The sequence below is a fragment of the Halichoeres trimaculatus genome, unplaced genomic scaffold, assembly GCF_033239565.1.
Source record: "Halichoeres trimaculatus isolate MK-OKI-2021-1 unplaced genomic scaffold, fHalTri1.1 fHalTri1_scaffold_15, whole genome shotgun sequence".
Taxonomy (NCBI): domain Eukaryota; kingdom Metazoa; phylum Chordata; class Actinopteri; order Labriformes; family Labridae; genus Halichoeres; species Halichoeres trimaculatus.
The window spans coordinates 6,950,099-6,964,887 of record NW_027437193.1 but is presented as its reverse complement, the minus strand read 5'-3'; the positions used below and the strand labels follow the sequence as shown (position 1 = coordinate 6,964,887).

Here is a 14,789-nt window from a genome sequence, read left to right as displayed (position 1 = left end):
AATAAAAATAAGAAATAAGACATCACATGTTTATTATATTTTTTAGGTAAAAAAAATCTTGATAAGTAGATTTGTGATTTTTTAGAACTTTTTAACTATCTTTAGAATTTTTTCCACATCACTTGTTTGGGGGGGGGGCGATAAAGTAGATTTTGTGGCTCCTGAATAGCTCTAATCCAGCTGAGCTGAGGCAACATGGCTGCTACTTAAGTAAAGGTTGCAGACCCCTGCCTTAGATGAAAGCATCTGCTAAATGAAAACATGTCTACTTTTCGCTTAAAAGGCGAATGAGCACATCTCTCAGAGCGTAGAGCGACTGAATCTAACTACATGACGCTGCAGACCACAGACTGCTGTTTGTTCAGAGCTCCCTCTGAGCTTGCTCTCCACTTCCGATTGTTCTGGGACTCCTTGGTGCTCGTCTGGTTGTAGCCCACAGCCTCCACAGACCTCCTCTTCTGGATGCGGTGAAGCAGAATCCTGTAGGCCCCAGTGATGGGACTCCTTAAGTCAGCACTGTTGTTCAGGAGATGAGCTTCAGTAATGCCGAGATCCTCCAGCGCTGCCTTCACACTCAGCTCGTCTGAACTGAGGATGTGTGAGGCCTCCACCAGGTGGGAGGGAGTCGGAGCACACGGTGGGTAAGCCCCCGGGTATTCAAAGCCTGTCATCCAGCTGCTGCTCATGATCTGTGCTAAAGTGAGGCGGTCTTCAGGAACCAGCCTCAGCAGACCCTGAATGACCTCCTGACATGCTGCGGGGACATAGGAGGGGACCATGTAGGAGCCCTGCAGGATGCAGCACCTCAGCAGATTCGTGTTTGTAGCTTTGAACGGCATGGAGGCCGTCATCATGAAGAAAAGCAAGACTCCCAGCGCCCAGGCGTCTGCACACTGACCCGAATAACTGTCTGCTGTCAACAGCTCAGGCGCTGCGTAGGGTGGAGAGCCACAGAATGTGTGGAGGACGTCGTTGGGATGGCAGTACGTGCTGAAACCAAAGTCACCGACTTTGATGCAGTAGGTGCTGGTGTAGAAGACGTTCTCTGCCTTCAGGTCTCTGTGCACGATGTGATTATCATGCTGGGAAAAGAGGAAAGAGATTGAGAAAGTGGGTCTGACAGCAAGGGCATTAGAGGGTTAAATATTCCCATTTACAGCCACTTAATGAAACCAGAAACATAAGATATGAGGCTGTCATCAAAAATGAGTCATTACTCAGCTGATCTAAGACAGATATCGCCTCTTTTTATGACTTTACTCTGTTTGTAAATCGTTTTACAGCCGTCCTCACCATGTGTTTGACCGCAGACAGAATCTGACAGAACACAAGTTTGCTCTCCAGGTCCGACAGGCGCCCCCTGCTGCTGATGCGTGAGAACAGATCTCCTCCGCTGGCGTACTCCATCACCAGGTAGAGCTTCTTGAACGTCTCCAGCACCTCGTACAGGCGCACGATGTTTGGGTGAGACAGCTTCACCATGCAGGAGATTTCTGACTGGAAAAGCGACTGCGTTTCCTCGTCCAGACGAACTTTATCCAGGACTTTGACCGCAACTCTTTCTACCAGAAAGTGAGACAAGAAATCAATCAATCAATCAATCTCTGATTTTATCTAACTTATATTGTTTGTGTCGGTAATTTTGGAGCCACATTTCAATGCAACTATAAAGCTATAAAGACTTCATGGATTAAAGGATATGGATAAGAGGATTAGACAGGTTACATTGAGCTGACTTGCATGTTTTTTGAACAGAACAAAGAGAACGTCGCAGCTTAAATCTTTCCACTAAGAGTCCAGAGATTACTGTGGATGTCATTTGGCACTGTATAACTATGGAGCCCTAAAACATTCATAATCAAATAAAAAAAAAAAAATTGCAATAAATACTATTTTAATAAATAACAGACTCATAAACATTGGCATATAAATTGTAAAACAAGGCTTCAGTATTATGAAAAAATTTAATAATTATTATTATTCTTTAATATCAAATTATTAAAATAAAATATTTCATGATGATTATTTTAACAATTCTATGCTTTTTAAAACAATAACTTTGTATTTATTTTTTGTTTAAATCTTTTTTTTTATTTTAAAATAAATAAAAAGGACAGTGAAAAAAAAGGACATTGGAAATAAAAACTTTTTTAAAATTTCTTTATATATATATATATATATATATATATATATATATATATATATATATATATATATATATATATATATATATATATATATATATATATATATATATATATATATATATACACATTATTTTATAAAAGCTTGAAAAATATATAAAAAGTCATTATTTTAAATAGTTAATAATTATAGAATATATTATTATTATTATTCGATATTAAAGAATACTGAAAAAATATTTCACAATAATATTGACGTATTTCTGAATTTAATGACCATATCATATATTTGTCTGTTATCTATCACAGTGGTATTTATTGCGAAATGTTTTAATCCTATTAGCTATGTACTTTTTAGGGTTCCATATAATAATAATGATAATAATAATAATAATAATAATAATAATAATAATAATAATAATAATAATACATTTTATTTTAAGGCACTTTACTAAGGCGCCGTACAAAACACAGTTTAAAATCATTTCAACAAAAGTTGAAACAAGAAAAATGGATAAAAGTTTAAAAAGAAATAGATTTAAAAGATTAGACACACCGATAACATGTAATTCACTGAATTATCCATGAAACACATCAGGAGGTCTGATAAAGAGGAAGGCAGTCGCTACAGAGTTCAACATGTAATTTTAAATCAAGTGGGAGGATATTTAAGAAAGGATTAAACATTAAATCTATAAACAGAAGAAAACTTTTCTGCAGTCTAAGAAAACCTGACATGACCCAGTTTCTCTTGCAGCCTCTGTGGTGGTGACTATGGGGAAAGATAAGGCCTTTATGACCAACTTATCATCTTTTAATAGCACTGCTGTAACTCCAGCCCGTGTGTGTTATTGCATCATAACCTGATAAAAACCTTTAAACCATCCAAACTCATGTTAAACATTCATATAACTCAATACGGTTTATTTTTTCTTATATTTAAGCTTCAGTAAGAAATAAATCAAGTGTTAGGAGCTTGAAAACTGCCTCTGTAATCTGATTAAATCTTCTAACATAAGAATAAACTAATCATCCAGCATCTCACCTTTGGTCAGATCATGTATCCCAAACCTGACCTTGGAGAAGTTTCCGGAGCCAATCTCTCCTCTCAGCTCGTAAAGCCCCACCCGCCGTCCAAACACCAGATCATTCAGCACCCGCTCTGAGTGGCTCAGGTCATACAAGGCCTTCGCCAACGCGGTGCGCTGCATCACATCCTCCTCCTCCTCCTCCTCGAGGTTGTTCCTTGCTGTTTGGGATGTGAGGGCGAGGATGTCGTCCTGATGTTGAGTCATCTTCAAGTGAGCCCCTGAGAGGAGGAGATAATCAAATTAAAGTGCATCGAAATATTAAAATTGTGAGCTTAGACTGCAGAGTAGTGTGTGTGTGTACTTACATGTTTTGCTTTTTATGCTCTTTTTGCTTTTCTCTGTCTTGATGTTGTTATTCCTGCTGTGGCAGTACATGATTTCCATTTCAGAAATCAAAATCTTCACGGCTTTAAAATACAACACGGTGATAAGTCACCAAACAAAATCTGGAGGAAACAAATCGAAACTCTCTGCAGGACGTCCAGGATGCCTCGCTGCTCTTGCTCGGCTGCCGTCTCCCTGTGCTGCACTATTGTCTCCTGGTTTATAATCTAGACCTGCAGCGTGACGCCAGTAATCCCACAGTGTCGGACTCCTCCCACACAGAAGGACAGTAGCCGGGCTTTACAGAGGCTTCTTTAACCCCTGGACATGGACGTATATAACCTGCGTGTGCTTTGACAGCAGTTCTAATAGATTAAATCTGCATGTACGTTTCATAAACGACCACTCGCTGCTGATGAGGGGTCATGGGAGGGGAGAGATGATGCAAAAGAATCAGATTTTTGTAGTTTTCACATTCAGGAGCAACTTTATATGACACCTTGTGATATGAAACACCCATATTTACTGTTTTGTGCTAATTCCTGAAGGTGTTGTTGAGTTTCGTGCAGTGAAAACGCACATTTCTCCCAACTTTCATAACTCTAATGCAAAAAAATCTACTTTAACCCTCACAACCTGAAGTTTCTGGAGTCTGTGACCTTCAGACCAGACTACACAGTGACCCAGACGTTGACCCTGACACCAGACGGATAGGAGGCCAGACTGTCTGGACGGACACACACAGAGGTAGCGTCTGTTCGCTGTCACTCCTCCTGTCAACCTTAGCTATAGCACAGTGGACACGGGGTTTGTCCAGCAGTCATCGCTGCTCATAATCTGTGTGGTCATGTCGAGAGCACCTCTCTGTAATCCAATAAAGGATCAGTAATCATCATCTGCATCATCATCATCGTCGTCGTCTCAGCACGGGAGATGTTGAAGACTATGAAAATACAGATGTGCTAATGAGAGGGTGGCTACTGTTAGCTTTTAGCATTTTACATCTGGATTATTTCAAGTTAATTCCAATAAATTAAAAAGGAGACAAGAGATGTTGAGTATAATGACTTTGAGATTGGAGGAAAATGAAATTAAACATTCAGGAAGTACAAAATTTAAAACTCTAAAGAGAGTGGAGAGTTAAAATGAGCCTTAAATATAAAGATTTATATTAAGATAACTGTTTAAACACACAGCCCTCCACAGAGAAGTGTTTCAACAGCCTCAATGATCTTTGACCGCTGATAAAATCTGCAAATTCTTATCCAAAACAGAATCAATTTACCTCCACATCACCACCAAATCCTTAATTAAAGAAAATCTAAAGCTCAGTGCTACTGTTTTAAATGATTACATCAACTAAATAACAGATAATCTACAGTATTACCAGGATTATAACCAAGTTTCAATAAGATTTATTGTTTCCCAGCCGTAGATACTGTAGTAGGCGTCACCTTAATCAAGGTGTCTGGGTGTTGATGGCTGTCTGAACGATGATCCGTTGATCCTGCAGAAAATGAGGGGATCAGATCAACACTTCAAAGAAAGACTAACACCTTATTAAGACAGCAGTGGGATAAATGTTTAAAAAGTAAATATAAACTTATTTTTGAAATAAAATCTGACTTTTTGCAACTGTTATCTGATTAAGACACAAAGTGAAATGTTTGCACAGCTCTTTTAAATAAGAAATCCTATTTTTTTGGAGCATTTCGTGACTTTCTCACTTTCAGTGTCAGGGTTTTTAAACAAAAACTGAGATGAATGTTTGAATCACTGGTTTGTAACTCTGATTCTTCATCCTCCTGCCCTCTGTGCTGAGGTTTGAGGAGCCGCTCTGAGAGGTCTAGCCATTTGGTGTCATGTTGAATAAACACAAAGGTGCTGAAGTTTTGTAAAGGGGAGGCTCAGGCCCCCACGCTGATCCTGTTTGTGTGTTTGGGCCGGGTTTTGTTTTAAGTCAGAGGTGCTAAACACCTTCCCCCTGAGATAAAAGATGATTAATGCCTTTGAATGAGCGACGCTTTAATGGCTCAGGGCTACTTAAGCCCTTCATTAGGCTGAGCTCGGGCCGGTCGACACACTCGAGCCTCTGGGTTACTCGCAGCAGAAACACACGCTGCAGAGGTTTCCTTTGAAGTGCTTGTAAGAACTGCATCTAACAAAGCATTCAGCATGGAAATTTGATTAGCTCTCACTTTTTTTGGCCCCACACCACTTTGAGAGCTGGTTTTCAGGTCACATCTGGGGCTGAAGCTTGATCCCGTATAAATATCAGAGGCGTCAGAGAGCAGAGGGACACTCAGGATTTAGCAGCTGAGGAGCAGATTGAGACTAAAAACATGGATTTACGCCAACGGCTCCTTCTCCTCCTGTGTGCCCTCCACTTCACCTGTAAGTACTGGTCATCTGATTCTTTCTTAAAGCTGGAGAAATGTGTGTAGAAGCAGCTTTCCACTGTATAAAATGACACTTATCTGTTCTTACTGCATGACTCATAAACATCAAAGGTCTAACGATAAAACTATCTTTAATTTTGCTTACATAGAATATTTTAAAGCAGAACAAGTTGAGATAAACTGACTTAACAAGTTTTTATGGAAAATTTTGGGATGTCCATGTGAGTCATGCATTACATAACTAAACAGTAAGATGGCTTAGAATATTAAAAGCTTAAGCAGCTGCTAAGATGACCTTGAAGAAAGTCAACTTCTGCACTTCCTGTTCTCACCAACCCTGAAATGTGCATTTTGGACAATATTTTGCTCAAACAGAAAAAGTATGAACATAGTATCTGCAGTATAATGTAAACAGTGCATACTAAGATGATGTTTGTTGTGTTTTTTAGTGACTGGAGTTTTGAGCAAACACACAGATCACAGAAACCTGTTCACACAGAGGGTGTGCTGCAAAAGACAAAGTCACTTTGTTTACATCGGGCAAGGTAAGGCCGATAAGTTTGAAGACACCATACTTTTATTTGTTGATACATGTTTCTTTACTCTAAATTTATAATAGTCCAATAAAAGTGAAATTATAGCTGGACTAAGATGTTTAACACTTAAAAAATGATTTTTTTTACTTTATTTTCCTTTGCAGGCTGAAACTATCAAACTAATTCTGTGTCTTTGTGTGATTTTCTCTCTTTCTCTCACCAGACATCTCTGGGAGTCCTGTCAGTGTGGACGTGGGGATGTGCAGGTCTCACTGTGGGGGAGCAGTCAGGCCATCACATGAAGCAGGACAGCAGGAATACTCCAAACACTCCTCCATGCTGGAATTTCTCAGGAGCAAAAAGGTCAGTGCAGTTCCACCACATGGCCACAAGAGGGAGCTGTTACTTAGACTGATGAGATTTTAACCTGAAATTGACATTTAGATGCACGTAAATATAATAATATAACAGTTAAGTAACACTAAATCATATTTTCTCTGCAGTAAAACACCATTTTCATTTGATGTAACCTTTTTTTTATAGTGCAACAATTTTGCTTCCGGTAAATATTTCGAAACTGAATCAAAATATATCATTTACAAAGGCTACTGGGAAACATGTTTTAACATGCCCGTAACGATACCCTCTCTGGCCTTCTTATAGATGAGGACACGCAAACCTACACCACCAGGCAACCCGGAGCCGCTGAACCAGCTCCCCTCCTGCGGGGTGAACCAGGTGTGCGAGCCGACGGGGATGCGCGTGGACCGGGTGCTTCTGTTCGAAGGGCCCCGGGAGGTGGAGGTGATCCAGGAGTGTCAGTGCGACATCAAGCTGAGTCAGTGCATCCGGGTCCCCGCGCTGAAGACTTACTACTCCGATTCACCCTACGAGACGGTCATCGATGTGGGAGGATGCTCTAAGTCCAAGGGTTCACCAGGTGAGTGTGTTCACCTGGAGAAAACAAACGTAACAAAAAAAAAATTGATAAATATTTTTTTTAAAAAAAGGGGGGAAAAACAATGGAGGGACGGGATTTAGCAAATTTGAGAAGCGGATTTTTTTTTTTTTTTTCGTAATACGATTTAAAAAAAAAAAAAAATAAATAAATAAATAATGAAAATAATAATGATAATAACAGTAATAATAGTAATAATAATAATAATAATAATAATAATAATAATAATAATAATAATGCCTGTTTACTATGTCTTAAAATAACAGAGGAGGGTAAAAACTTCATGCTGTGGTTAGCAAATCATGCAAGACTATATAAAACTAAGTTTTCTTAAATTTTACAGACAGTTTTATCTTCTTTTTTAACTTTTTAATAGGATTTTTCAGAAAAAATGATTTTTTTCTTCCAAAATTTACATTTTAATTTCATTTTGATTAAAATTTTCTCTCTTTTTTAGCGCATATTTTCTTTCAAAACAACCCTAATTTGACTGCACAGGGTCATTTTACCAACAAACTGACACGCGCTTGGTAAATTCAATGTATTTTGGTCATGATTAAAAAAAATAGCCAGTAAATTGACCCTAAATTGTCAACGCGTGACTCAGTTAGTAAGTGCAAACAGTTCTTTCCAAAAAAAAAAAGTTGTAGGCCCAAATTGACAATTAAAGATTAAAATTATGAGAAACATCATATGTTGCTGTGAGTAAATAGGTCTCTTGCAAAAAAAAAACCTGGTGCACTTCCTCTTTCCCAGCATGCATCAAAACAAAAACATCTTATGAAAAATTTTCCAACATCTAGTTTGTAAGAGATTGCAAAGCTAATCCTGTGTTTTTAAAAATGTCTTTGTCTCTATTTTTAATCTGTTATGACTCAGCTGACCTCTAACTTCTCTCTCTCAATCACCCACAGAGGGTTTTTCCTGTGTTCCCACCAAGTTTGACTCAGCCTTGGTGGAAACTCCCAACAAAGTGGACCTCATCCAGACCGTGGCTGCCTGTGAGCTGAAGGAAAGCTGCTACAGGGTCCCGTACGTGGAGTATTACTATGAAACAGTGCAGCATGCAGATGGGGTCAAAGAGGAGAGACTTAAAGTGAGTATAAATCATCATTAAAACACAAACACACACATGGGCCTGAAGCCAACTTTAAGATGAACTCCAACATTTCAGAGGAAGTCCTATTTCCCCTTTGATTAGCACGGCACTCTTAACACCAGAGGAGGGGTTCATTTGTGATGCAGGTTTCACACCTGCTTTTGTAATCAAGTTTTATAGGAAACGAGGGCTCGAGCTGGGTGCCAGACAGTTAATGAAGGATCTTTATTCATCAGACACATGTGGAAGACGGCTTTTAATCAAGCTAATCCACGGACCAGACTGCACCGCCAGACTCCAGGATGTGTTTAATGCTTATTCAGACACGAGCTGCAATAAAAACACATGGTGGCGGGCTGATGTGAGCCTGAGCATAGATATAATCCAGGAAATTAATATCACTCCAAATGTGTTTTTTTTTTGGGGGCCATTAAGAAATAATTAAAAAATACTCTTTCTTTGATTTAATTTAATTGAAATTACTGTAAAGTTCCCATCCACAACTCAAAATCACAGATACAGAAAAAAAGGAGCAACATCTATATTTAATTTTAAGCCTTAAGTTTCAGTTGAACTTTCAGACACAGTTGGTTTCCCTCAGCCCCAAAGGTGCGAGCGCAGCACAAACACAAATGGTGTCTGCAGGTGACGAAGGAAAGCAGTTAAAATGCTAAACGGCATCTTTCCCCCGACTGAACTGTGTCAATATTTGTGACCCGCTGTGAGCTGACGACCTTCTCTCTGTGTTGCTAATTTTCCACAGGAAATAGATGTGGGCAGATGTTTGGGAGGCTGCTCTACAGGGAAGCGATGCCTTCTCAGGTAAGTACGAACACAGCTGCTACACACACACACAGAAATACACACCTCCTTAGTGACACTCGCAACAGTTGCCTGTGAATTCTGACACTTTCTGCTCCCAGCATGTTGGCCTTTTCAGTTCCTACACCAAATGTTCCTCTTCTACCTTCTGCTGAGTATTTGTTTGGGATTTTATCATATAATCCCATTGAGTGCATTTATTTTCTGCCCAAACAACAATTAAATTTATACATTCAGCTAAACTTATCCCTGGTCATAAAGCTACTTCTTTTATTTTTCCTTGAAAAGTTTGAAGTTCTTTAAAATATTTTCCTAACTATTTAAACCAAGGTTATAATAACAACTAAAACAAAACTAAAAACGAAAACTAAAATTTAAAATACATTGCAGTTAACTCAAACTAATAAATAGGCCTACTAGAAAAGAAAACAAAAACGATAAGTATACTAAAACTGTATCTTGTGTTCACAAAATACCAATTTTACGACAGTTTTCGGCAGTTGTCAGCGCCGTACAGCACCATCATAGCAATGTATAGGGACGTGCTTGTTTACTGCACTGACTGAATTAGAGCATCTGTAATAGTTTAATTTCATGTGAGTCTGACTTTATTGTTACAGAGTCCAAGTTTCTAATTATTAAAGCTCATATTATATTGTTTCATATAATTTAAATTTATATTATTTTTATTTAATTTATATTTATATTTTTTGTATTAAGTTAATGTTATTTCTTGTGTTCAAGGCAGCAGCCAACATTTCAGTATCAGCATTGACTGAGCAGTGAGCACTATGTTGGACTTGAAAATAAACATTATTACAAAATATTTACTCTGACCTTTTTGAATCCTGCACCTTGTTAATAAGGTATGAAAAAACTAAAACTAAACTAAAACTAAGCCTCAAAACTAAATAAATACTAGAATACCTGCTCTAAAACTAATTAAAACTAAATTGTAAAGGAAAAAATGTCAAAACTAACTAAAACTAAACTATAATGACAAATCCAAAACTATTATAACCTTGATCTAAACATATCATGAAATGTCATAAAAAGTCCTGATTTTTAGTTTAGTTTAGTTTAGTTTGACTTCATTTCATTCTTGATAAAATAAAAATAGAAGTACAATACAAAACAAAATAAGTCAAAATGAATGAAAAGGAGCAGAAAGAAGAAAAAGTCTTGTAGTATTTTCCCCTTCACTCAAACAATGATTTAATGGACACTTGAACAGACAACCAAAAATAAAGCAAGCATGCCTTAAGCTTTGCAAAATTGAAATAAAATAAATAAATAAATAAATATATATATATATTTTTTTTTGTACAGAATGATGATTTTTAAAAGTCAATGTAATTCTTTTATTACAATTTACATTTTATTTTTTATTTCAATTAAGCTTTCCTTATTCTTAGTACATACCAGCTTTCAAAACAACCCAAATACAACTGCACAGTGTCTCTCCTTTGATAAATTGACAGCCACTTGTTGAATTTTAGAGCATTTTGAGCAAAACTCAAAACATCAGTGATGTCTACTTCCTATAAATACTCAAAATAAATCTGGGGTGAAGCTAATTATCCAAGATGAATAAAAATATTTCATCCTCAAGTCTTATAGGGTCACACATTTTTCCATGCATGATCCACTTTTATTTATTTGATTCTTTAAGAGTAATTTTGCAGCTTCATTTATTTTTATCTTATTTTACTTCTTTTTATTTTACTTTGTTTATTTTATTTTATTTTATTTCATTTTATCTTATTATTTTATTTATTTATTTATTTATTTATTTATTGTCAGTGTGGCGCACCAGTCCTCAAATTTCATGTTTGGCTTCTTTAGAAAAACACTGTCTCCAGGGTTTTCTTTGTTAAAATTGACAGTGAACCCCATCTTTAAGGCTGCAGACTCTGATTTTAAAGTGTTGTTTTTTGATCCACAGGAGTCCATCTGATCCCAAAATCTGCCACTTATGGGCCGACAGCGAGTCCACTTCCTGTGTCCCTCAGGGCTACGAGAGCCACAGCTTCCTCACCCAGCATGGACAGATCCGCACGGTCCACTCCATCACTTCCTGCCTCTGCCAGAGCTGAAAACTGTGCCCCCTGCTGGAGAATGACCCCTATGACACCCTGAGGAGCTGAAATGTATAAACTCACAGATCTTGCAGCTTATTGGAGACCCTTCTTTCCCTTCCAGTGCTGAGACATTTGTTTAAAGACTTGCTTCCCTAAAGTATTATTGTATTATATGTAATATATGTAAAAATGATAATTTTGTAAATAAATTTAATACGAGAATCTCTGAGCAACACTTATTTCTTCTTATTCTGTAAATGAAAACACCTTTTTGAGAGTATGTCAGAAACTTTCAGGTGCTCAAAGAGAAAATAAAGTAAAATATGTCAATACTGAGCGACTAAGAATCACAAAGTTTAGGTTTTAAATCAGAAATCAGGAGCAAAGAAGACTGATAATTGTGTATCAGATCTACAGGTCAGTACAACCTGAACTACAAACAGAATCAGGTTTCGGTTTCAAAGAGCTTTTGGTCTTTGAAGAATCACTTAAAAGGAGCTGAAGTCATAGAAGTTTACAACTGTCCGTTAGAAAAACACACGTGCGAGTCCTTCACGGTGTCTCATCTTGATATGAACGTGTGAAATAAACACGAGAGTCGCTTCTTTTCTGTCATCATGAGTGTTTTGTGACTTGCTTTCAAGCTGCCATAAAGAAGAAGAAGAAAGCTTTGATCTCTTGATCGTTTATTTCAGTCAGGGGGAAGTTTGTTTGTGAGGGGCCACCTGTCTTTAGCCTGTGCGTAATGGCGCGATCAAAGCAGCCAAATGGCACAAGAAGAGAAGAATAAAATAAAATAAAAAAAAAAAACTTAAAAAAACAGTTTTAATAAGGATGGTCAAATAAATTTTTAATATCAACTATATTTTAGAACCACACTTTATGTTCTGACAAATCAATGCACAAGAGAATGGCCTTTAAATTAAATCTAGACAATAATTAACTGATTACACATCTTTTTTCCTGGTTGTATCAGTAAACTCCACGTTTTCAAGACACAAAACTGCAAATTCAGTGATTACGCAGCTGGAGCTGGATAAGCAGATATGTAAATCTCACGACGTGTAGCCAGCAACACCCTTCTTTTGACTGAAGTAATTGGTTTCCACCTTCGACACTGCGCCCATTATTCTAATTTAATGGATTCATTGAGGCGCAGCTGACCTCCCATGGAGAGAAAACTTCCTCAAGAGATCAGCTTCAGGTTTGCTGCGTCCACATTTCTGTATAAAATGAAAATATATGAGGACAAAAAGTGCAAACCATAAGCACGCAGCCTCTCCTGGAGGAGCACCGAGCTTTTTCAAAGGCCACTTTTAGTTTATTTGAACTTTTATTGCCAGACGTCAGGACAATAGGCTTGAATGAAATCTACAATCACGTTCACACCTTGTTAACGCCGCCATTAGTCTCCCTTTACATTCGCTGATTGGTGATTTACATTTGCGACCAAATAGCATCTTTACTGCTGTTTACCGAGACTTTGGGGGCCCTCAAGAGCGCACAGGAGCGTTTGATATAAAAAGTGGAGCCTCCAGGACTCTTCAGTCACTCCAACTTGAAGTTGCTGACTGGTCGTGTGGTTCAGGACTCGGATGCACCGGGAGCTTACTCTAACCTCAGAGATGTTGATGTTCGTGGTCACTCTCAGCGCTCTGCTGTGCGCCACCGCTGCACGGCCTTCACTGAACTACCTGGAGAATCACTTCACGGATGAAAACGAGCCAGAGGAAGTCCGCTCAGCTGCTATCAAGAGACTTCTGGAGGTTTTTGGGATGGAGGATCCTCCTGCTGTCCATGGACACAAGCAGCCGCCTCAGTACATGCTTGATCTGTACAACACGGTGGCGGATGTGGACGGTGTGACCAAGGACCCGAACCTTCTGGAGGGGAATACTGTGCGCAGCTTCTTTGACAAATGTAAGCCCTCATTTCTCCAAGTAGCAGATGCAAACAGGAAGTAGCCTAACTACATTTGTGCAGGTTTTAATGGTTTAATTCTCATTGCAGTGCGCAGTGAGCAGGTGGAGTTCAGGTTCAACTTGTCCACAGTTGCCAGAACTGAGAAGATCCTCACAGCAGAGCTCCATCTTTTCAAGCTGCGACCTCAGGCAACCCTGACTTTCCACAGACATCACTTCTGCCAGGTATGAACCATCAAATACAGACAGGAACATAGAGAATACATCACTAAAGCATGAAGAATCCATTGGGCACAGCTGTAACCATGCTCTGCTTCTGTTTCTTAATCCAGGTCAGTGTCTATCAGCTGCTTGACACAAGCAAAAACAACCACACACAGGAGAAGAAGCTGCTGTCTTCCCGACTCATCCCAGTCCACTCCACAGGCTGGGAAGTCTTCACCATCACACAAGCAGTGAGTATTCACTCCTCCCTGCGGCCTCCTCTGATTCGTTCAGGATTTTAGACTAAAAATGTTTGAACTCGGCGCTAAAACTGCTCTTTCTCCTGAAGGTCCGCTCCTGGACAATGGATGAAGGCAGCAACCTGGGTCTCCATGTGGTGGTTCAGACTCTGGGAGGGAGTCTAGCAGACATGAAGCTGATCCGCTTTGCTTCAGGACGCAGTCACCACCAGAGCAAACAGCCCATGCTGGTGCTCTTCACCGACGACGGGCGACGATCTACTACTCTTGAAAGTCTTGGTGAGTTTTTTGTGACTTTAAAGGAAAATGATGCAGCTCAGTTTTTTTTTTTGAGCAGGGCTGTAGATAAGAAAAATGAGGCCCAGGGTAATTTTGGCCACCACAAAACCCCTGAGCGTTATGTCTCACTTCTGACTCTTAATTATTGCTACAACAACTTCAAAGTTGTAATTTAGGAGCTGGGTTTTTCACGTGGAGTATATTTCTTACATTTTCTAACCAAATTCTTCTCCTTTTTCCACCAGACCCAAACGACACCACTCCAACCTCCACCCTGCCACAGGCCCCCATGTCAGGTCCTCCTTCCCGCAGCGCCCGCTCCCTGGACTACAGCGAGGAGGAAGGTGTGTCTTCCCCCTGCCAGCGTCTGCCTCTCTACGTCGACTTCGAGGAGATCGGCTGGTCCGGTTGGATCGTGTCCCCCCGAGGATACAACGCCTACCACTGCAAAGGCTCCTGCCCCTTCCCACTGGGTCAGAACATGAGACCCACCAACCACGCCACCGTGCAGTCCATCATCAACGCTCTGAAGCTGATGAAGGGCATCGACACACCATGCTGCGTGCCCGACAAACTCTTCTCCATCAACCTGCTCTACTTTGATGATGATGAGAACGTGGTGCTCAAACAGTACAACGACATGGTGGCGGGAAGCTGCGGCTGCCACTGA

General features: G+C 39.3%; 3 protein-coding genes across 3 annotated transcripts; 2 read left to right on the top strand and 1 right to left on the bottom strand.

The window, feature by feature from the left end:
* Nucleotides 1-314: 314 nt before the first annotated feature.
* On the bottom strand, nt 315-3,610 carry LOC141804683 (serine/threonine-protein kinase NIM1-like). The gene is made up of 4 exons (XM_074689272.1): nt 3,541-3,610; nt 3,190-3,453; nt 1,294-1,562; nt 315-1,082 (listed from the first exon to the last, which is right to left on the bottom strand). Exons 1-4 carry the CDS (start codon nt 3,608-3,610, stop codon nt 327-329), a joined length of 1,359 nt encoding a protein of 452 aa, XP_074545373.1. The 3' UTR covers nt 315-326.
* Nucleotides 3,611-5,854: 2,244 nt separating this feature from the next.
* On the top strand, nt 5,855-11,568 carry pnhd (pinhead). Its single transcript, XM_074689449.1, has 7 exons — nt 5,855-5,953; nt 6,408-6,503; nt 6,718-6,857; nt 7,158-7,434; nt 8,367-8,548; nt 9,315-9,373; nt 11,319-11,568. The coding sequence occupies exons 1-7, from the start codon at nt 5,902-5,904 to the stop codon at nt 11,467-11,469; spliced, it is 957 nt and encodes a 318-aa protein (XP_074545550.1). The 5' UTR covers nt 5,855-5,901; the 3' UTR covers nt 11,470-11,568.
* Nucleotides 11,569-13,079: 1,511 nt separating this feature from the next.
* On the top strand, nt 13,080-14,789 carry admp (anti-dorsalizing morphogenic protein). The gene is made up of 5 exons (XM_074689497.1): nt 13,080-13,374; nt 13,465-13,601; nt 13,709-13,831; nt 13,930-14,119; nt 14,365-14,789. The coding sequence occupies exons 1-5, from the start codon at nt 13,080-13,082 to the stop codon at nt 14,787-14,789; spliced, it is 1,170 nt and encodes a 389-aa protein (XP_074545598.1).

Excerpts from the sequence above, each read along its gene's own strand:
- LOC141804683 (XM_074689272.1), bottom strand. The coding sequence starts at position 3,610 with ATGTACTGCCACAGCAGGAATAACAACATCAAGACAGAGAAAAGCAAA. Across the intron at positions 1,563-3,189 it reads GATACATGATCTGACCAAAG|AAAGAGTTGCGGTCAAAGTC; the intron begins GTGAGATGCTGG and ends ACTTTCTGGTAG. Across the intron at positions 1,083-1,293 it reads TGTCTGCGGTCAAACACATG|CATGATAATCACATCGTGCA; the intron begins GTGAGGACGGCT and ends CTCTTTTCCCAG.
- pnhd (XM_074689449.1), top strand. The coding sequence starts at position 5,902 with ATGGATTTACGCCAACGGCTCCTTCTCCTCCTGTGTGCCCTCCACTTC. Across the intron at positions 7,435-8,366 it reads TAAGTCCAAGGGTTCACCAG|AGGGTTTTTCCTGTGTTCCC; the intron begins GTGAGTGTGTTC and ends AATCACCCACAG. Across the intron at positions 9,374-11,318 it reads GGGAAGCGATGCCTTCTCAG|GAGTCCATCTGATCCCAAAA; the intron begins GTAAGTACGAAC and ends TTTGATCCACAG.
- admp (XM_074689497.1), top strand. The coding sequence starts at position 13,080 with ATGTTGATGTTCGTGGTCACTCTCAGCGCTCTGCTGTGCGCCACCGCT. Across the intron at positions 13,375-13,464 it reads GCGCAGCTTCTTTGACAAAT|TGCGCAGTGAGCAGGTGGAG; the intron begins GTAAGCCCTCAT and ends TTCTCATTGCAG. Across the intron at positions 14,120-14,364 it reads TACTACTCTTGAAAGTCTTG|ACCCAAACGACACCACTCCA; the intron begins GTGAGTTTTTTG and ends TTTTTCCACCAG.